General features: G+C 36.8%; 1 protein-coding gene across 8 annotated transcripts in view; it reads right to left on the reverse strand.

Annotated features, from left to right (window-relative positions):
- The window catches only part of CHL1 (cell adhesion molecule L1 like), a 278,402-nt gene that overhangs the window by 55,591 nt on the left and 200,119 nt on the right, over positions 1 to 22,692 (reverse strand). For all 8 annotated transcript variants that reach the window (XM_028478803.2, XM_028478804.2, XM_055079546.1 and 5 more), the window contains 5 exons: positions 12,141 to 12,263; positions 10,643 to 10,813; positions 9,647 to 9,694; positions 7,732 to 7,852; positions 2,984 to 3,168 (listed from right to left, as the gene is read on the reverse strand). In XM_028478803.2, coding sequence (XP_028334604.1) covers positions 2,984 to 3,168; positions 7,732 to 7,852; positions 9,647 to 9,694; positions 10,643 to 10,813; positions 12,141 to 12,263 — 648 coding nt within the window. The remainder of the gene's footprint in view (positions 1 to 2,983; positions 3,169 to 7,731; positions 7,853 to 9,646; positions 9,695 to 10,642; positions 10,814 to 12,140; positions 12,264 to 22,692) is intronic.

The following is a 22,692-nucleotide window of genomic DNA, read 5'->3' on the forward strand; positions in this document are numbered from 1 at the left end:
CCTGTGCTCCGCAACGGGAGAGGCCACGGCAGAGGGAGGCCCGCGTACCACAAAAAAAAAAAAAAAAAAAAAAAAAGAAAATGAGGCTTTCTTAAATAGATCAGTGACTGCATTGCATTTGAGTTCATGACATCTTTTTAAAATGCAGCAAAATTAAGGGTATATAATTATATATAAATACTCTATTATACTTACTAAGTTTCAAAAGCCTTACGTGATAACAATGTGCCGTAAACTTTTGTACCGTGACTTTATATAATCAGTGGAAACGCGACTGTGGTCATAATTTGATTTCTGGATTTAGAAAGTCTTAGATGCCATTTTAGTAGATCTCTTTTCATTGAATGTGTAATATTATATTTAGACCATGGATTCCTAGAAAGGATAGATGTGCCTCATCACGACATGCCGGCTGTTGTTGCTTATACGTATTATAGGATTTGAAAGTACAGATTGTTTTCCTATTTAGAATGTTGTAGCCTAAATTACAGAGTTTGATTGTGTTTAGTAATAAAGAAGAAGTATCACAGATATAGAGAATACAGTAAAATACATGCTTTTACTTAAGTCCAATGAGTGTTTTCATAATGGGCTAGATTTTCAAAGTTCACGATAACATTGCTCTTTTCCTATATGGCTAATCCTTGTTATTTAATTTGAGTTTCCAAGCAAGAGACAAAGAAAGGGAAAGAAGAAGGTGCAGGAAGGCAGAAGAAAATTGAATGAAAGTGAACACATCCGTCCATATGATTAATGAAGGATATATTTACTGCTTTCACACTTAACAGAAAAAAGACTTCTTGAGCTCAGTTTGCTTTTCACTCGCATGTGTGAAGAAAAAGTCCTAAAACATACAACTGCGGGCACATTTAGTAGTTTCTCATTAAGGATAAAGGATTAAATGTTCCTCATAAAAACATTATTTACATCTCAATAGTGCTAATAGCTGTTTTATGAATAGTGAGGACAATTTGTTCGGGAAACCTATATTCCTTTGGAGTCCTACAGTCAACATTTTAAATTGCGTAATTAATTTTACATCCTTGATTTATTTTTTCCTTTTGCAACCTTTGCAGTTCTTTTGAAAGCTTCAGTCTTATAGTCAAGAAAACCATGGCCAGATTGTTAAAATATTCAGCTACCGTAGCAATGTTCCAGCCATCTGGAAGGATTTCTAAAAGTCAGCAATTCAGAGTAAAAGCAGCTAACAATGAGACCTGTCTGGTTCCTGGGTATGTGCTGGAGCTGGCGGGGGCGGGGGGCTGGGTCGGGGTTTACAGAAACACACCCCTGTTGCATGGTATAGCCATATTATGTAGAGGCATCAAACGATGACTAAAATTCGAGAAAAAGATAAATCTCTCAAACTCTTCCTCTCTGAATTTCTTAGTGAATAATTTAATGTCAGAGGAATATGTCACTGTTGGCAAATGTTGATATTTATCCATAATACTACGCTTTCTCCTATACAGGTTTTGCTTGTGTTGAACTAAGGGAAACGATATTCTCATCTTTGGTTCTTCATTCTTCCTAACTTAACCAATCACACACCTTGTGAGAGAATTCTTGGAAATACGCTGCTCTTCCAAACAGCAGCATGATTACAACAGTTATCTTAACATTTACTTGTGAATATAATTTGTGTCTGAGTATTTTTTTTTCCACTAATTAAAACAGTGGGCCTTTACTTAGGCATTCCTTGTGCAAAATGAAGCTTTAAGAGGTGAACTTTATTGGAATAAAAATGGAAGCCTTAGAGCACCAGTTCACTAAATGGAAACCTGAAGGAGACCATTCCTTTCAATAGTTAAACCTACACAGCACTAAATAAGTACAAATGCAGTAATCATCCCATGAATTTGATCAATACAGTCAATCAAACCATACACAGAAACCTCAATGTGATCAGAATCACAGAAAACAGTCTGCATCCATCAAATGCACAGGATGACTAGGTAACCTTTATATCTGCCCAGCAGGCAGAACCCTGCTATCTACATATTGTGGCTTACCTTCTTTTTAAATGGTGACATCATCACCTACTTATTTCTATGAGTACAACAAAGAAGAGCCCAACTTCTATTGCTCAGAAGGCTTGTTTACAGAAAGATGACTTGAATATAACGTGTTTTTCTGGACCTTTTGACAGAGAAATAACACTTACACCATACTGTCTATGTTTCTTTCCCCATTAGTAACATATGAAACACCATCTGAACCCAAGATATGGACCCCCAAAATAAGAAAGAACTAAGACAATAATTTGTCTGACTCCCTCAATTCATTGGTGAAGAAATGGAGGTTCAGAAAGGTGAAGTAAATTGGTCAAGGACACAGGACGTTAATGACAGGACTGGGAAAGTCCAAGGTCTCTTCCAGGCCCATCATCATACTTTTTCCCATGGTAAGGCTTACTTCTTTTAAGATTTCATATTGGGGCTTCCCTGGTGGCGCAGTGGTTGCGCGTCCGCCTGCCGATGCAGGGGAACCGGGTTTGCGCCCCGGTCTGGGAGGATCCCACATGCCGCGGAGCGGCTGGGCCCGTGTGAGCCTGCGCGTCCGGAGCCTGTGCTCCGCAACGGGAGAGGCCACAGCAGAGGGAGGCCCGCATACCACAAAAAAAAAAAAAAAAAAAAAGATTTCATATTATGCAGTGTCACATGTATATTAAAATAAATTTTTCTTCTCATAATATGATGATATAGGAGATTAGGTTTAGTGACTATTCAAATAAATAATGGAAGTCATCTGCGTTCAGTCCCTAAGCAGAGACCTTTTCTTGTCATTTCTCCCTTCTATGTGGTTTTGTGGGGTAAACGACAAACCTGATTAATTGAAGTGTAATATATTCCATTGCTTTCTCTAGAATTAAAAGTTGAAACAGCTTACCTGTTTTAACATATATGCATTAGAGGTCGACTACATATGGATTCCTTTTTTTTTTTTTAAATAGAAGAAAGATAAATCAACGTGGGAAACGTACCTTCTACTATAACATGAAAATCATGAATGGCTGATCCCAAGAAATTGCTGGCTGTGCAGCGATAGTTTCCTTTGTCCCGGTAGGAGACATTCTCTATCTTCAAAGTTTTGCCATAATTTTCTTTTGTTTCTCTTCCCTTTGGTAAATCACCTCCCATTTTGTTCCAATCAACCTGTGGAGTTGGTCTGTGAAACAATACATAAATGATAAACATTTATTTTAAGTGAAAAATAAAAAGTAAAGAAATCCACAGGACACATCCCTCACTGTGGTGCTTTTAGGTCTGCACTCAGAGTTCCACTGAAAAACATCAGGCTTCCCAGTGCACAGACCTGCCCACCACCATCCATGGTGAACATCAGGGTTGGATCAAGTCTCTTTCATTGCAAGCTCCCTCACTAAGCTGCTTCCTCAGAAGTCCTCTATTTCCTCTACTGAGAGGGCTAACTCCATGTAAGTGCTGAATAGATACGGTTAGATGAATGATAGATTACTGGACCTGTAGAAATATTACAAGGTATTTTTCAAGTGTGCTATCTCCCTCTGGGTGGTTTGAAAGGGCCAGAAATAATGGCCCTCTTCCCTAGAAGAGTTTGAAAAACACGATAAAGTAAGGCCCAACAGCGAGTAGCGGGAAACTGTGGTACCCCCTTTAATCCTTATGAAGCTGATATTGGACAATAAGACTCAGATGTAGGGGCCCAACGTGCTGTCTGGAACAAGGAATAGCTCATTATAGGGCAAGGTGGGCTCTGCAGCACAGACCTGGCCACCCAGGTAGCTTTCCACCCTGATGGGGAATACACCAATAGGGGAATGAACCAAATCTCCCTTGCTTACAAAGATCAGATCACCCAATCAAAACAAACGAGTGATAAAAGAACAAAACAAAAAACCAAACTGATAACTTGTCACACACCAACACAGTAACATTTTTCCACCTTATTTGGGTAGAAAACAAGGAGGAGGAATCAAGCCAGCTGCGTTTAAAACAGAAAAATCCCATTTCATGAAAACCAGACAACTGGGAGAAGTGGAACCCTCTAGACTTATGTGATTTAAAAATGATGTGGAAAACACTGATGCCTGATTTTAACCGATGGATTTTTTTTTTCCTCCTCTTCACTTGGGCTATATGACTGAGTGGAAGACACTTTTGTTGCTTTTATTGATGATTTTTTTTCCTTCCCACTATATTTCTTTTTATCATTAATACCTGAAAGTTATTGAGTATGTTCTAAATGTGGTCATTATTATCATCATTTTACCAATGAGGATTCTAAAGTTCAAGAAGTTAATTTGTTTTAAGTCACTGGGGTGATAAATGACACATTAGAACTTGAAATTTGCCTGACTAAACTTGTTCTTTTGATCAATGTGTTCTATTTTATTTGTGCTTTTCCAACTCTTTTTTTTTCCTTTCTAACCATGTATTCTCCGAATATAGGCTTGTAGGCAACTTAGTTACTAGTTAATAATTGAACAATTCATATTGTTTGTGTCAATTATCTTAAATTGTATTGTTAGGCGGTGGTTAAACTAATTCAGTTATTATGCAAACAATATTAGAGGTAAAGATGAAGGTCTTTTACACACATCTAGTCTCTTCCCCTTCCCTCGAGGCTCAAGTACTTACCAGCCTTACAGATCTGGAACCACTACCTTTTATTTTACCAGGCTTACAGTACATGGCACACTTCTGTAGGAAACAGTAATGATGCTCAGACAGGCAGTTGTGAGAGTATATTAGCCACTGGCTTCTGGAGCACACCACCCAACAGGATGCATAACCCACGCCTCCTAACTGCTTGCTTTCCACTCCATCTGTCAAAATGGCAATTTGCCAAATTACAGGCTACTCTGGACCTCAGTTGCTCCAAATCAGGAGTTTTTCGTGAGTCCATGCTTTAATAGTACAAGCATCTCACTTGCTGTAAAATCTTTTTTTTTTTTGGTTAGGCCTTGGAAACCAGTCTGATCCTCTAATACCTATTCTTTGAAAGAATGGGATAAAATGATTATCTTTAAGTATCATATGACTGTGAGACATAATTCATCTAAGGACACATCTATACCATTGCAAGAAGGTCCAGCGATATTCTTGCTAATTTTTTTTTCTTTTTTTAAATTTTTATAAGCATTTACTAACAGCACTAGAACAATAAATTTTTGAAGGAAAATATATTGCTTAATCCATTTTTATACATAAATATACACCATGTCATCATCTCAAACTTTTGTTCAGGTCTTTGCCCAGCCAACTTGAATTCTTATACTTCCTTTGTTTGCAAAAGAATCGTACCTAGCTTAAACTCGTGAATTTACAAAACAGAGAGAAAAGAGAGAAAATTTGAGCCCAGCAGTCAGCAGAGGGAATTTGCCTTTAATCCTACTGAAGCTTTCACAGGGTGTGACTGAGTGTGCACTGGCCCATGAATATGGTCTTTCCACTGACGGACTCACTGTCTGCACTTCTTCTGGGGAGGGAACACTTTTCTTTTCTTTTCTGAATGAAATTCACAATGTCATTTTAACTATTCTCTGTTTCCACCTTACAGAATCTGTAGAATCTGAACCCTTCAACCTTTCCCTGTGAAAGCCTTCCCATTTTACTTAATGGTATCAATATTTTCATTATTAATAGCCATTTTCTGAAACATCTACTATAACCCACTTCTTTAGATTCAGGGGTAATGCCATCCTTTGTTCACCCCGCCTTTAACTGAACAAAACAGCTCATGTGGTTGAAATACACCAAAGTTAAATTTAGAGAGAGTTTAGGGCTCTGGAGACAAATAGGATGAAATCCCAGCCTCCACTTCATAGTAAGTGTAGAGAGGTGAATTCAACTCTCTGGCCTACATTTGCCTAACCTGTAAATGGGAATAACTGTCATGAGAAACAGTGAGGATAAAATGAGCTAATGTACATATGTCAATACCTAGAGGGGTGGGACAGGGAGACGCAAGAGGGAGGGGATATGCGGATATAAGTATATGTATATAGCTGATTCACTTTGTTATACAGCAGAAACTAACACACCATTGTAAAGCAATTATATGCCAATAAAGATGTTAAAAAAAAATGAGCTAATGTATGTAAAGGGCAAAACATAGCGCCTGACACATAATAAAGAGGACGATGTCCTCGTTATAATTATATTTGTTACGGCGGTTTAAAACTTCTAAGGAGAAAATTTTTCAGGTACTCTACAAGTTTTACAATGTATCACCTTCACCTGAAAGGCAACCAGATCAGCCAGGATTCCCAACCCAAACTCACGATGAGTAAGAAGAAACCACTTCAGGTGAAACTCTTCTGACATGGCATCAGGCATCCTCAAGTCCCCAAAGACAACACATATTGATGTTCACTTTCTTCTTCTATATTGCCTCATGCCATTGCATTTTCCAAAAAGCACGTGAGAGCCTTTCTATTAGATTGAAGACAATCCACTTACCTCTTGAGTGTGCAGTTGCCGGCACACTCAAGAGGTAAGTTATAGCATTTGTAAGAAATAGGAAAAAAGGATTACTGACATATTCTCCCTGCCCAAAGAGTCAACCAAGAATAGTGAGGAACCCTGAAAGAATTTAATTTCTACCACTATAAACGCATATGAATAAGAACAAAAGAGTAGGCAGTTACCAACATGATTCAAACTGAACCTGAGTCTTTCATCTCCTCACATAATACAGAGACCAAATTCCCGAACAGAGGCCATGTCCCTGCACGTCTAATTAATTTACGATCATACACTTTGGCAACTTAAGACAGATAAGCAACCTGAATATTTCTCCTGGATGGAAAGAGAAATTTACAAAGCTCAGGGGTTGTAAAACCATTAAAATCTGCTCCTCTTCTTCATAATCCAATTTAAAACCACCCATTCAGAATATACACTGGATTATGAATGAGTATGCATTTCAAACTCTAGTCCATGAACCAGATGCCCAGCTATGCAAAGCCCTTAGTTTACAAACTGATCATGTAAACTTGGGTGCTAGGAAGGTGGAATGTATTTTCTCATGGTATTCCCAATGGCAGGGATGGGTATGCGGCGGTAAGCACAGAAGGATGATGATAGGAAACAGGTGACCTTGTATGACCAAGTATTAACTAAGATGGTCCTTGTTTACAATGACTTACGGTAGTTACTCAATAAAGTCACAATTTCAAGAGGTGACCAAGCGAAGACTCCTTAGCCTTTACTTGGAGGATTTGGAAAAGCGTACTTCTTCAGTCGTGAAAAAAGTTTGGTTCATTAGTTCTGATGTGAAACTCTCTTAAATTGCATGATCTGGACCTGCTTGTGTGCAAAGGACAGGTGGGTGAAATAATAGATAAACAGGGCTCCGTGGAACCTGAAAAGACATTAACAAGCAGGAGCAGGACAAATAATACAGCAGAGAGACATAAACCTTGCACTAATAGGGATGGGCTGACTCCTAACAACCTCATGCTCTAAGGATGGCATCCCACTGCTGACTGAGGCAAGGAGAATGCTGTCACTGACACCTCCATTCACACTTTCACCGACTGACAGAGAGATCTAATTATAAATCAATCTCAGTCACAGCCTGAAATCTGTAGAGTGAAGTGCAAATTACTTTCTCCAGGAATGTAGTAACAGGATTTTTGTTTTAAAGAAATCATTTTTAAAGATGCATGCAGGCACACCCTTCACTGCTACCTTATTCTTTACGGAACAGAATGGAAAAAATCAGGAACGGGGTCAAGTTACTTACAGGCCTTCAGCAAAACACTCGAGCAGCAGGGTGTCCCCTTTGAGGATGGTAACCGAAGACTCACTGCCACTCTCGGGAGAAGGCAACAGTAGTCTGGGTTTCCTTTGCTTGATTGAATTCGCTACAAAGCAGAACAGAAAAGGCTCAGATTTTTTTTTGAAACTAAGAAAAGTAAACTCCTTTGGCACTCAATCTTTCTTAAAAAATATTTAACCATATGGACCTATGTGTGTGTATGTATATTTACACACACATTTTAATTTATTTTCACACATTTACTTCACATGTATTTCACACATTTTAATATATCCCCATTCAAATAGATTCCACTCATACCACGAAGCATGGGTTGCCCTTCAGATGCATTAAGTGTTGCATCAAGTTTTATAAAGGTTATGATTTAACCCACATCTTCAAATTCAGAAGTTCAAACACTGTTCAAGATAGTTTCTTGATGAAAGCCCTTAAGTTAATTGACAGTCAATGGTTTTATATTCTACATTTTAATCATACCTGTTCATGTTTGATGGCCGTGTGCTGAATTTAAATGTGCCTAAATATTTGACAAGCTTCCTGGGCCCTGCACCCAGAAATGCTGATTCAGGAAGCCTGTGGTGCACACCAGGCATCTATGAATTTATCAAGCTCTTTAGGTGACTCTACTTGCAGTCTCAGGCCCTCAGAGACAAACACTGTTGTAGGAAAGATTCAGAAGCATCCTCAGTAACTGGGTAAGGAAATGTTCCATTTCTTATTTTCCTAAGAATACTTTCAAATACAATGGAAAATGAGGAAACTTCCATTTTTAATGCAAACTTTGATTTCATTTCCAAGTGTTCACACAAATTATGTTTCACATCCAATGTCAATGTAATTTCATGTGATATGCAAAGAGTAAACAGGTGATGTGCTGTTGTCAGAGTAGAAGATTGAAAGTTACTAGCAGCTGTGTGTACCTTGCTGTAGCTTCCTTCCAAGTGTTTATTTCTTGAAAAATAATTTTGAACATGTAGTATGTGCAATGATTTTTATTATCGAGTGCTGGAAAGATATGACAATATATGTTTGTGTTATTGACCTCAAAGGAAATGATGTTGGCCATATATACCTAGTCAGTCCATTTTCAAACTGAGGGTGTACCAAGAGGAGCCCTCATCCAGCCCTGCCGATGTTACCAGTGTATTAGATATCTAAGTTAGCATGGAGGGTTCAATGCTGGTGCCAATTTTAAAAGGAATATTTGTCGCATTCAAGCAAATGATTCTTTTCTTTACAGAAGAACAGCCTACTATATAATTCAGGTTTACTCAGGCATCTTCCATAGAACACTACTGTGGTAAGTGCTCTATGGGAAACAAAAAAATAAAATAAAAACCTTTTCACAGACAAAGGAGTCCGGAAAAGGCTGCAACCTATATTCTTTCTCAGTGAGTCACAATGGACAGTTGTGTATTAAGTACTCCAAGATGTCTTGCAAGGAAAATAACCATTTAACTTTCTTACACCCAACGCTTTCCCTATGTCTGTTACACTCGACCAGTCTTTTTTCCTTTTCTTCGTGTAACAGCTCTGAACCAAACTGCTGATCAACCATGAGAGACATTTTGGGAGACCTATAATAATTACTCCATTAAAAATGTGTTATATACGTATATTTACTTATGTTAATTATATCATCTTTAAGTTTACAGGTGTAGTTATATAGTTATGCATTTATAAATATCACTCCTTTTTACATATATTTAATGGGGACAGGAGAAAATAGAACCCTCTACGCTAAGGAGTTTTCCTTACTAAGAATATTAGTATTTTAATAAACTCACGACGGTATTAAAGGAAAAATTCAAATTCTAAGATGACAATGAGCTACCGCAGGTGAAAATAAATGTCAACATGCTGCACATCATCAACTTACCCTTGGAACCAATTTCTGTGGATGAACTCGAGTCATTAGCATGCTTTACTGAAATAAAAAAATGGAAGAAAAAAACTCACAAACATAATGGTAGATGCGGATATCAAAACAGAATGAAAAGCCATAGTTTTCTCTTAGAAAAATTACAAAATGAGATATAACCATGCTTCACTAGAAAAGCACCTTTGGGGATAGAGTTGAAAAATATTGATAACGAGCTTAATCTTGAACTACTACAGATGAAATCCAGGTGGAAAAGATACAAATTATAGCTCCATTAAAGAGAACTGAGGTTGCCAAAAGGATGCTATAGTGAAGCCCTGGCATAGTGAATCTACACACAATGATGAAAAAATTATGAACCAAATTAGACAATGGAATGGTCATGCCAACTTTTGACTCTACCAGAGCCAATTAGTCAGTGAACTGCTGGAGATTATTTCCGCCCTTTGAATCTATGGTTCTTTCTCCCACTAATAAGGGCTGTTTTCAAATATAGGAACCCAGACTGGCATCTGCAGAATCAAGTAGGAAAGAGGAGCAATTCAAATAAGTTTCCCAATTTGGGAAGGACAAAAAAGCTTGATGTGATAAAAATCGTAATACTGCTTCTTTTTATTTTTGACTCTGTTCTTTTCTCCCACATTGTCAGCCTGCCGGTTTATCCAAAATCACAGAGATCCAGAGCCTGAGACTTGCTTAGAAAACCCTGGGATTTCCTCGTGTATTTCGTCCCGGGGAAATGACTAGACCTTCCAGACGTCAAGTGAAATACATTTGTACTGCGAATTGAGATTTGATTTTCTGGATGCAGGAGACAGAGCTACCGTCGATGTACAGCTGCAGATGTCTCTTTCATTGGGATGACATCTCTAGAGTTGAACTAAACACTGGTGGAAAACATCAACCCAGCTCTAACTGGCTTCAAATAGAATAAAATTATAAACACATTTGTATCCCCCATTCATGCTGGCACGATAAATTATTTGGACTTACAACTGTTAACTGTTAGTTTCATAGGCATTTTCTGCACAATAGTCCTTAATCTTGGGAATGCAGCAAAGCAACAGTAATCATTCCGACTGTCTTTTTCTTCCACATTTGCGAAGTACAGATCTCCCTTTTGGCTCATGTATACTCTTTCATCTTGTTCGATGTGTTCCAATTCTGGAAAATAAATATCTTGTCATTAAAAGGGGCAACTGTCCTTTATCATGTCTCATCTCCTTTTTTCATTATCCTCTCCTTTATATTAATTTTACTTTATTTTTCATGTTGGCTCTTCCTATTCCTCTCAAGTCTGGTCTTACTATAAAAGCAATTAGTGCGTAAGAAGTAAAATACAAAAAATAACAAAACCCTTGGGAGTGCACTTAACAGTCTGGGCATTCTACTTCTCCTGACCATCCAGGACTCTACCTGTGCTTTATGGGTCTGCACTGGCTTATCTGAAAACTGGTCCAATTCAGATAATGGCCTAATTATTACTCTTATTTTATTAGGATATTTCTTTAAAACAAATTTCCACAAAACTGTGTCTGAGATTTAATCTCTCTTCCATGGATGCAGCCTGTAAAGTTCTAGGATGAATGGAATCTGGAACTTTGGCTGCAGCCAAGAGTAGCTTCTTTTGCTTTCTTTCAAATGCTGTACGATTATTATTTTTCTCTGTGGGACACATGGGAAAACATTTAGAGAGCCCTGCTAAGGCACATGCCAGAAGTAGGCTTTACAAGAAGACGGAATTCCAACTCAAGAATTGGTAAAAGTTTTTGACAAATTAAACACAAAAGTTAATACTAATTTCTATGTGCGTCACTGTAGGAAGTGGGTACAACATTATTAAAAGGGAAATTTAGGGGCTTCCCTGGTGGCGCAGTGGTTGGGAGTCTGCCTGCTGATGCAGGAGATGCGGGTTCGTGCCCCGGTCCGGTAGGATCCCACGTGCCGCGGAGCGGCTGGGCCCGTGAGCCATGGCCGCTGGGCCTGCGCGTCCGGAGCCTGTGCTCCGCAACGGGAGAGACCACAACAGTGAGAGGACCGCGCTACGCCCCTCCACTCCAAAAAAAAAAAAAAACACTGGTGAGAGGCCCGCGTAACGCAAAAAAAAAAAAAAAAAAAAAAAAAAAGAGAGAAATTTAAAGCTAGCAACACAGATACAAGCCATCCTCAGTTTTGACATGGATAATATCCCAAAGGTAAGTAAGTTGTTTGGAATACAAAAAGTATTTCCTTCATAGACATGCTTTATCATATCAATAGCCTCTACTCTTTCCAGATATGACAAAATCAGGAAACATATTTAGTGGTTTTCTATTGCTTTCATATATATTTAGAACTTAGAGAAGACAACAGATAGATATAGTTTTTAAAATCTACTTGATTACACATTGACAACCGTACATTAATTTTTTATCTTTAATTCCAGTATGTTGTTTTACATGATGCATGAAATTAAAATGTCCCCTTATGGATACAACAGAACATTACTTACCAATATTCATCCAATAAATGTGTAAAGGTGGGAGGCCTTTGGGAGGGTTGCACGGGAGGACAATTGGATCGCCCTCCTCCACTTCAAGAGGGTCAATTTTTTCTTTTGGGAATTTTGGAACAGCTGGTATAAAAAATCATTTAAAGACATTATTTAAAATTTATGTTACAAGTAATGTTTTAACGTTACAAGTAATATCTTAAAGTGTTCTTCTTTTTAAAAATTAGAGCATTTTTAATAAATTCAACACCCCAAATCTTGGCTCTCGTATCTCTCCTGCAGAGGAAAATACTGTTAACAATATGTGGTGCATCCTTATACAACCTTAAAAATATTTCTGCATTCTGTAACTGTAGACAACAAATATTTTTGCTCTGACATCAATAAGGCAACAGTATGCTTGTGCATATTTCTCTGTGCAGAGATGTAAGCTCTGAGTCACAGGAGTCGCTCGTTTTAAGTTTTGATAGATAAGGAATCTTTTTTCTCCAAACACTGTGATTTATTTTTAGGGAGATACTTATTTTCTGTCTTTTGCTTTATTGTGAAGCCCTTGAATGTGATTGGCAAATATTCCATTCAGAGCACAATCAAACTAAATACACAATTCAAAGCCCACGTGGGGAAAACGGTACGAATGCGATGAAAAGCCAAACATGATCACTATATGTTGCAAAGAGAGTCATTCACATTGAAATCACTCCCAGTAAATGAAATATTAAGTGAAATGGAATTGATGTAGGAAAGGAGAGTTTGCAGTATTTCAGCATATTGTTTCTTTCCCATGCCGGAATCAATTTCCTAAAAATCAATGCATTGGGACTATAAGTCACAACTGGGCAGAAGTTGAAATCCGACACCAATGTTTGATATTCTTATGAAGTTATTTATAAAATAGTTTTAGGAATATTCAAAATATATTCTGCCTCAACATTATTTGTACCTTTCAACTTTGTTATGGGAATTTGCATTATAGAATTACTCAGACTCTGATGGACGAGAAGGACCTTAAGAAGGTATTTATAACCTTCCTGACCTGATGGAATTTATTAGCTGGTTTTCCATCTCTGTATTTCATTCTTAAATTATGGTTCACAAAAGATTATCATTATTCTTGGGAGTCTAAAGATATACCCATTTATTGTAAAATTTCTTCTTGAGAAGCTTTCTGCAGTTCCTGTATATTTGTTCCGTTCCCACTCACCCCCTAACCTAACTCCTTAATGATTGAGGGAATTTGCTGACATTTCTTATCGATGCACTAGCTGCTTACAGTGAATTGCTTTTTGTCTACATTCAAGGACTTTTCAAGGCTTAACACTTCAGGGGGCAGTGTGGTTATTACACTGCCTTTGCCAGTTCAAAAGGCAGGCATCAGTCATGTGAGAGTCCTCAGTGGATTCCCTCATGGTCAACTCATTGTAACAGATTTCTCCTGGTGAGTCTGGAAATACATTTGAGATGGTAACTATCTTGGAATCATCCTTTTGCTCTAGGTAGCATGAAATTTCCATCAAAAAATGGAAAAGAATGCTGAGCACATTCCCTACCTTTACCTTGTAGATAAAATATCAATACCACCTATTTGTAAAGACTTAGCTTTGACTGACAAATGTTATGCAAGTCATTTTGCAGAAAGTATACCTTATGCAAGTAAAGTAGAGTAACTTACAAAACTAGTATGTACCCTAAGCTCCAAATTCAAATCACCTTTTAGTGAAACTTGCTATAACTGAAGCCCGGTGTTTGTTGGTATTGAAGTTAGCTGTGTTGCATGGCAGTTGTTGAATCTGTTTATATACAGATACAAGCAGCAAAAGAGGAAGAGAAACATAGATTAGGAAATGGAAGGAGCATGTAATCCTGTTCTATAACCAGCAAACTTTACAGTGCCAAATATGAATATACAGTTTTCTGGGTGGTATCTATTGTAAAGTAGCTAATGAAGTTGCACAAAGCTCTAATTGGAGAGCCTCCTCTTCAGTAAAAATTTAATAATTCAAACAGATAGTATCGCCAGTGAAGCACTAACATCCTTGCATCAATTAAATCTATGTTATAAAATTCTAATTACAAAAATATAACTACGTTATTCAACTGGCTTCCAAGGCATCAATAATAAAAAAATAAATAAAATAAAATTTAGAAGTCTACAAAACCTTTATCACATACCATAAATCTTTGGAACAGCTTTAACCAAAGATGAAATTAATACCTGGAAACAGGGAAGAATATTTATATATTTAATAATTTAAGGTCTAAGAATAAACACTGTAAAGGACATAAATTTGTCAGGTTTTCTTAAGTCTTACTCTTTGAAACTATTTAGCGAGTCTGACGCAAAGCTAAAAAGCGAACATGTTAACATCCACAGATAAATGTGAAATTTAATTACCCCAACTTAACAGCAGGCAAGAAGTTGACCTTAATTGAAATAAAGAAATGAGTCTATTTAAAGATAACTCCAACCAATGACTTTTGCTAATTGTGTTTCTCTGGTATAAACATTAGCATTGTTGAGTCTGGACAGATGCAATACTTAAAAAAATGAATTGTAAACAACTGTTTTTCTTTTGCGTGAGCCAACTACCCTGCTTTAGCTTACCAAAACATTTCAAATGAGTGCTCCATCATCACCAAAAACAAAATCATTTAATTGTGTTTCAGTAAGACTGGACTTGACCATGGAATGGTCTCTTTGCAAAGGGATCAGAACCAACTTCTACATCAGCATCTACCTAAGTAGGACTTTAAAAATGTTTGGAAATCCCATAATAATCAAGTCTAGATGAAGCTATAAACATTGTGTCCCTATCAGTCTACCTGCATCAGAAAATCAAGCAAATCATAGCACTCATCTCTTTACGGTTCTCCAGTAAGTTTCCACATTTATCATTCAGTGTAGCAGACAGATTTCTAGTAACAACGCCAAGGGTACAATTTCCTGAAAACCCATCTAGTATGAAAAACCCCTCTCAGAGACAAAGTAGCTGCATGCTAGTCTTCTTATTGGACCTATCAACACATGGCAAACCTGCAAATACAAAATCTCTAGGGGCTCTACAACTTGAGGTGCTGACAACTGGTTTTGAAATTCATCATCTTAATTCTTTCAACTTAATATACTGAAAAAAATAACATCTCTGTACTTGAAATACAGAAGACTTATGGAAAAGGTATTTTTTATCTATAGGATAGCCTACAGGATAAACCAAGCTCTAGCCCAGACCCTAAAACTAACGGCTATGTAGCTTCAGACCAATATCTTTACCCTTCTGTGCCCCCTTTTACTTTTCTCTGGTATCCTAGAATCCTTTCAACTCATCTCTCTGGGGTCCTCAAAAGTCTCACTAGGTTAGAAATTTCTTAAGAGCAAGCTGTAGAGTCCCACCATTCCAACACACTTAACAGTAAAGAACTGTAATGAAATGGCATCAGAGTAATTTAATTAAATACAAATCTTTCTAACTAATCACTTCAATGAAAAGATACTGGTGACTTAACCACCATCAAGTTATGTAAACTAAAGATTATCTTTCTCTGGCACCCAAAGAATTAAACCAAATCTCCCTATATTCTCTACCTCTCTGTGAGTCTGATAATTACTGCCAAGGTATGTTCAACAAAGAAGTATACCGCTTTCTAACTCACCTAGAAGACGTGTCAACAGAATGATCAAAGCATAGGCAACACTGTGTAGCATCACGTTATACACGTGCTCTGGAGCCCCTGCTTAGGGCTGAATCCTGGCTTCATCACTTACTATGTGACCTGAACCTTTTACTTAATGTGCTTCAGTTTCCTCACTCATAAAATGGAAACTGTCATGACACCTAATACATGGATTTGTGTCAAAGTTTAAATAAACAATTGCATATAAATCAATTAATATAGTGCCGGGCACTTAAAAATCACTCAATATATGTTGGCTCTTATTCAAATGTTTTCACTTTGCATGGTACACCCAGCCACATTGTATAGAGATGAGATGGGCTAAGGGACAAAGAGCTTTCCTTTGCTGCTGTTTCTGATTTTTCGTGTAGCCTATATCATAACAACTTCTGCAATTTTATGCAACTATTTGGAATTAACTTTATTAGAGAAAATAGGGAGGGGTCCAGAGGGAAGAAACACTTATGTATTTCATGGAGAACCTATGATTTGTTTAATGAATTATTCTGTGCTGCCCTTCCTATGCCAAAGCACTTTATCTATTTTGACTTCTCACTGTTTACAGGACTGGTCTGGGGAGCTTTTGAGTGCCTTTCCTTTCCCTTGAATGTGCTCGGCAAATTGCTTACAGCCTGGCACCATTATCTTGAATGCATGCTACTGAGCTCACATGCTGTATCACCCTTAACTCCAGTTTCTGTCTGCAAAGAGATTTAATTGATTCCCATTTCCTGTGGTGTACCCCATTAACCCACTTAGAAGTACAGAGAAATAACATTGCCTTTCAGTCTATGAACTCACACTAAGGAAGGACAACCAATTCAGCCCATTTCATTCTAGTCATTCACATACTCTGACGGACGAGAGCAAAATCCTGGGCCTTAATTAAACCTTTAAAACTCTAAGTTGCCCTCTCAACTGAACAAATTGATCTTCTTTGGTTGGTTTGCATATATTAGTAGAAAAAGTTAACATATGCTACTCGACCCCTGCTTTTGCTAGCCCTCCCAAATCAGAGCAGTAAATAGCCAAGATATGTCTTAATGAAATTGACCTGAGGAATCTGAGGAAGCTGTACAAATGTAGAAACCCAGCACATTAAAAATTCAAGTTGGTTTTCATTAAAACGGTATACAGATGATTTCATCCCTAAGCCTGCCATTTCTTACATTACTTTAATACTGTGTAGATATTGCATTATTACTTTTATTCATTCTTTTATTCTTTAGTCTATGAACTAATAAGTCAATCACCGATAATATGCATTCATGCATCATCAAGACAATGTAGAGGAGGAGGAAGAAGAGAGGATGCTATCTTTCTCACTTTTAAGCATCCTGATTAATCATGACAGTCAAAACACTCGCCCAAACAGTAAATAATGCTTTTAAAATCCCATAGAATTTACACGTGGATATTCCTAACATTACTAATGATTGCTAACATTTCTTCTTGTAATAGTCAGAAGTTAGAAACAATCCAAATGGATATCAACTGGTGAATGGTTAAACAAAATGTGGTATATCTGTATCATGGAATATTATTCAGCCATAAAAATGAACACACTACTGATTTATCCTACAACATGAAGAAATCACAAAGAACAGGCTAAGTGGAAGAAGCTAGATGCAGAAGATCATATATTGTATGATTCCATTTACATGAAATGTTCAGAAAAAACATTTATAGAGGCAAGAGTCAGACTGGTGATTGCCTGGGGCTGCGGGTGGGGAGAGAGAGCACCTACAAATGGGCACAAGCAATCTTTTGGGGATGATGAAAATGTTCTAATACAGGCTTTTAATGATAGTTATACTAAAAATTTTTATGAAAAAAGAATCACTGATTGTGTACCTAAACACATAAAATTTATGATGTGTAAATAATACTTCAAAAATTATTTAAAGAATCCAGGTAAGGAAAATTAGTATAGGCTAAGATAGACTAAGAATGCTAAGTGGAGAAGGCTGATCTGTGCCCTGAAGGATGGATAGTACTGAACAGCCGAAACAATTATTTACAGCATCATTTTAACTCCACTGAGGTCTGTCATAATGAAGGCAAGAAAACAGCTCACCTTCTCCCCAGACCCACTCACCACACCCACAGGATTTAAGTTTCTTGGTACAGTCTTTGTTTTGTTCACTGCTATATCTCAAATTACTAGAAGAGTGTCTGCCACCTGAAGGGAGCTTAATAAAGATCTGTTGAATAATTCACTAACTCTCCATGCCATATCTTGGAAAATCCATTTAGTTCATTGATTTTCCCCATGTTTGTAAACAGCACGTTGTGTTTGGTTGGTTGTTTTTCTTTTACTCTTTCTTTTTCCAGCAAACTCAACTGCAATTTTGTTAAAAGCAGAAAAGTAAACATTGTGTATAAAGGCCTGTTTGTAGGGAGTAATAACCAGATTTTTAACTACTGTACTTGTGTTCAAACTTAGGTGGATCAAGCCTTTAAGGTTGGTCTAAAGAAACGTTTAAGAAATGAGAGATACAAACTCTAAGACTCAAATTACAAAGTTTAATATAAAAGAAGAATCAATTCTTTATAGCTTAAGAGAAGAATCAATTGATAAAGGTCATAGGAAGCTGTAAAAGGTGTCTGATTTATAAACTCCTAAGAATTGGGGTGGCAGTCCTATTCAACATGTAAATGATTACAGAAAGCTGTTAGATGATGAATTAATTTCAGGAGGGGCTGGAAATGATGCATAAGAAACCTAATTTATTTTGCTCTTTTCTATAGCAGCAGAAAAGATGGAGCAATTACCCACTACATAGCTCAGACTCAACTCTCATCTCTTAACTACAATACTAGCAGATTCTGGCCAGAATTATCCTTACATTGTTCATGTCTTCACTTGGTCTGCTTAGATAATGAGAGAAAACATTTTTTTAAATCCTCATTGTAGAATCTTATACTAAAGTGTGCCATTTCTTTCTCTGCAATAGGTCTAGCAACTGCCTTTTTCCTTTGTGTCTCCATAGCAACCACTAGAATGCAGGTTAGGGATCACCCTCATGCCTTGTCTTCTACCACAGATTTTTAACATCTCCCTTTCTCTCCCTCTCTTCCATATTATTTCAGTCAATTAGATATATATTGTATAGTAACAGTTCTATGTTATAGACTACAGTATAGTTATATAATATAGACTGTAAGTATAGTTGTATAGTTATAGTTATGATTATATGATTCTCAACCACAGTGTTCTGACCCAGAATTCATGAACATTTCCTACTATCATTTCAAACCCAAACTCCAGAGGCCAATTTTCAACCCTGTATGCCACTGCTCTGTCCATTATTATTCTATAATATCACACTTAATAACCCAGGATATCTAATTAAGACAAATCAGTATGCTACATACTTATTAATTTTATATATATTAAAAGACCATTTATAAAATAAATGTAAAGAATTTAAAAAAAGAAGTACAACACTCTAACTACCACCCATCCTAAGAAAAACATAAAATCACCATTATCTTTCTGTTTGGTGCAGATCCTACCCCTTCTCCATTCCATCAGAGGTAACTACCATCCTAAATTTGGGTTTCATCATTTTCTTGCTTTGCATTATAATTTTACCACATGAAATGATACTCCTAAACAATATGCTATTAATTTTTACATATACTGACCTTAAATAAATAAAATCACCCTTTTTTTCTAACATTTACTTTTATTGTTCAACATATTCTTAAGGTTCATCAATTTTCACTGCTGAGTAGTAATTCTGGTATGAATATACCACAATTATTTCATTCTATCACGAATGAACTTAAGTTTTTTCCAGTATATTTTAAAAATACAAACAGTGCTACCACAACTATTCCTGGTGCACGTGGGTAAGAGGCATGAGCGCGTGAACAAAGAAATGGAATTTCTGGGTCATAGGTGAGAACATCTTTAATTAAGGAGGCAGCGACAAATATTCTCCACAGTCCAGGCAGTAAACTATTCTCATCAGTGGTGGATACGTGTTTTGGTAGCTGCACGTTCCCACCTAAAATTGTTACTCTCAGACTTTGTTATATTTCCCAATTTTGTGGGATCAAGTGCTTTTATTATTTGAGTTACAGTAGATCTATTTCTGATTACTAATGATATTAAAAGCGTTTTCATATTTTTATTGGTCATAGCAGTCTGAGGTGCAAGTTCATGTCTTTTACCACTTCATTTTTTGATTTTTACTTAAAGGATGGTAAAATTATTTATAAATACATTAGTATTATCTTTAGTTATATTCATTGGCCATGACTTTTTCTGGGTTGTGGCTTACCTTTTCCCTTTCTTCCTAGGGTCTTTTGAGGAAAAGGGAATCTAAAAATCAAATGTAGTCAAATTATCCTTAATGGAGATTTAATTTGTCTCGTTTAAGAAATCTTTCTCTACCCTGATGTCATAAATACACTGTCTGAATCACTTTCTAAGTTAAAAAAATTTTTTGCCTTGCAAAGTTAAGCCTTTAATCCACTTGGGGTGTATTTTTTATATGATGTGACCTAGGACTTGAAATAAGTGTGTCTCTATGGGGATAATCAGTTGTTCCATACCATTTAGGTGGAGGGAGGGAGGGAGGGAGGGAAGGAGGGAAGGAGGGAAGGAGGGAAGGAAGGAAGGGAGGGAGGGAGGGAGGGAAAGAAAAGAAAAAGAAAAAAGAAAGAAAGGGAAGGGGAGGGAAGGGAAGAGGAGGGAAGGGAAGGGAGGAAAGAAAGGAAGAAAGAAAGCCCATGCCAGCTCTTTCACACTACTTTCACATATATCAGGGATGGTTTATGGGTCCTCCATGCTGTTCCACTGGCCCATGTGTCTAACGCTGTGCAAAACCATAGGCTTCATTACTGGAGTTTTACATTGAGTCTTGTTATCTGATAAGACCAACTCCTCCTGACATATTTTCCAAGTTTCTACCAAACCTTGCACTGTGTTCCTCAAATACATTTGGAAATCAAACTGGTCACGTTTCACAAACAGACAAACAAAAACCAAACTAGAGACTTTTGACTTTGATTATTCTATACATCAAGTCATGAAGAATTAAACTTTTAGCTTTACTGAGTCTCCAGATCAGTGAAAATGGTATTTTTTTCCACATCTAGATCTTTTAAAAATGTTTTTCAATAAATATGTGTACTTTTAACACCTCCTTCTTGGATTTATTTTCTGCTTCTATACTACTGTTCCCCTTCACTCTCTTTTGAAGTTTAACCTGTTATCTAAAGATAACTTATTAGGTAACAATTTTAAGATGAAAATGAATGAGCTAAGATCATTCATTTCCATCCTTTCTTCTTTTCTAAAGTATTTTGAAGATGAAAAAATCTCTCTCCTCATAATACTTTAGCTGCCTCAACTCTGTTTTGTTAAGCATAATTTCCACTATCATCACTTCAAAATACATTCTATTTTCCTTTGCCGTTTCTTATTTGGCCTTTGAGTTAGACATGTTTTAATTTTGAAAGATATAAGACTTTTTCTAATTTTCTTTTTAATACTGATTTCTCCATTGTATTTTGATCATATTTACTTTATAGCTAATATACCATCAAATATTGAAAAACATTCTGCAGTTTTAGGTATAATGTTCTATACATGTTCATTAGCTAGAGCTTGTAAATGGGTTCTTTAAATCTTCTATGGGCTTTCTAACGTTTCCTCTGCTTGAGCCACCAAATAATGAAACAGATATGTTAGCATCTCTCATTACTATGGTAGATATTTCTCCTTCCCCTTATAGTTCCTTTTCCTGCTTCAAACATTTTCGTATTATATATGCCTAGTACATTAATCTCCATGAAGCCTTTATAAAATAAAGGCTATTTTGACTGATATAAATATAGCCATACCTACTTTTCTTTTGAATAGTATTTACCTAGTCAAGGTATTTATTCAAGATATCTATTTATGTTTTCAAAAGATGGGACATCTTTTCCATCCTTTTAGTTTCAACAATTCTATTTTCTTGTGATTTAGATGTGTTATATGGTAAATAGCTTATAGCTTTTAAAAAATTTTGGAGCATTTAGTCTATTTACTTTCACCTTTAATTAGTGATATACTTAGATTTATTTCTACAGTTTTTTTCTTTCTTTTTCTCACCTTTCTTGCCTTATTCTTCCTTACACCACATAGTTTGATAATCATTCACATTTGCTCTGTACATTTAATGTAATTATTCTATAAATTTTACGATGCATAATTTACTTGTCAGAGTCTAAATTTGAGCTATATTCTCTCCTCTAGAAAAATATAGGGGCTTCCCTGGTGGCGCAGTGGTTGAGAGTCCGCCTGCCGATGCAGGGAACACGGGTTCGTGCCCCGGTCCGGGAAGATCCCACATGCCGCGGAGCGGCTAGGCCCGTGAGCCATGGCCGCTGAGCCTGCGCGTCCGGAGCCTGTGCTCCGCAACGGGAGAGGCCACAACAGTGAGAGGCCCGCGTAACGAAAAAAAAAAAAAAAAAATATATATATATATATATATATATATATATATATATATAAAACTTAAAGAAATTTAAACCCAGTTCCCTGTCCCAACTTTGAGGATAACGCACACATGTATTTCATTATTTGTTTTTCCAAGGTTTGTGTACATTCTGCTCCCCCAGCATAAACTGTCCATATCCTGGAAGGTCTACGACTGTGAGTCTCTTCAGTGTCTAGAACTCTGCAAGAAGAAATTTCCAAATAGCAACTCTTGACAGTTTTATACCTAAAAATTTTTCTGTAAACCCTTTGGTGAGAATCAAGTAGTGTTGGATACCTTAAAATCTGGGAAAATAAATGACCAAACTTGGAAGTCCGTCATCAGAGATCCCATGCTGCAGAGGCCAGATCTGATAAGGAAGAAGTCGCTTACTCTTTGGG

Source organism: Physeter macrocephalus, chromosome 18 (genome assembly GCF_002837175.3).
Source record: "Physeter macrocephalus isolate SW-GA chromosome 18, ASM283717v5, whole genome shotgun sequence".
Classification (NCBI taxonomy): domain Eukaryota; kingdom Metazoa; phylum Chordata; class Mammalia; order Artiodactyla; family Physeteridae; genus Physeter; species Physeter macrocephalus.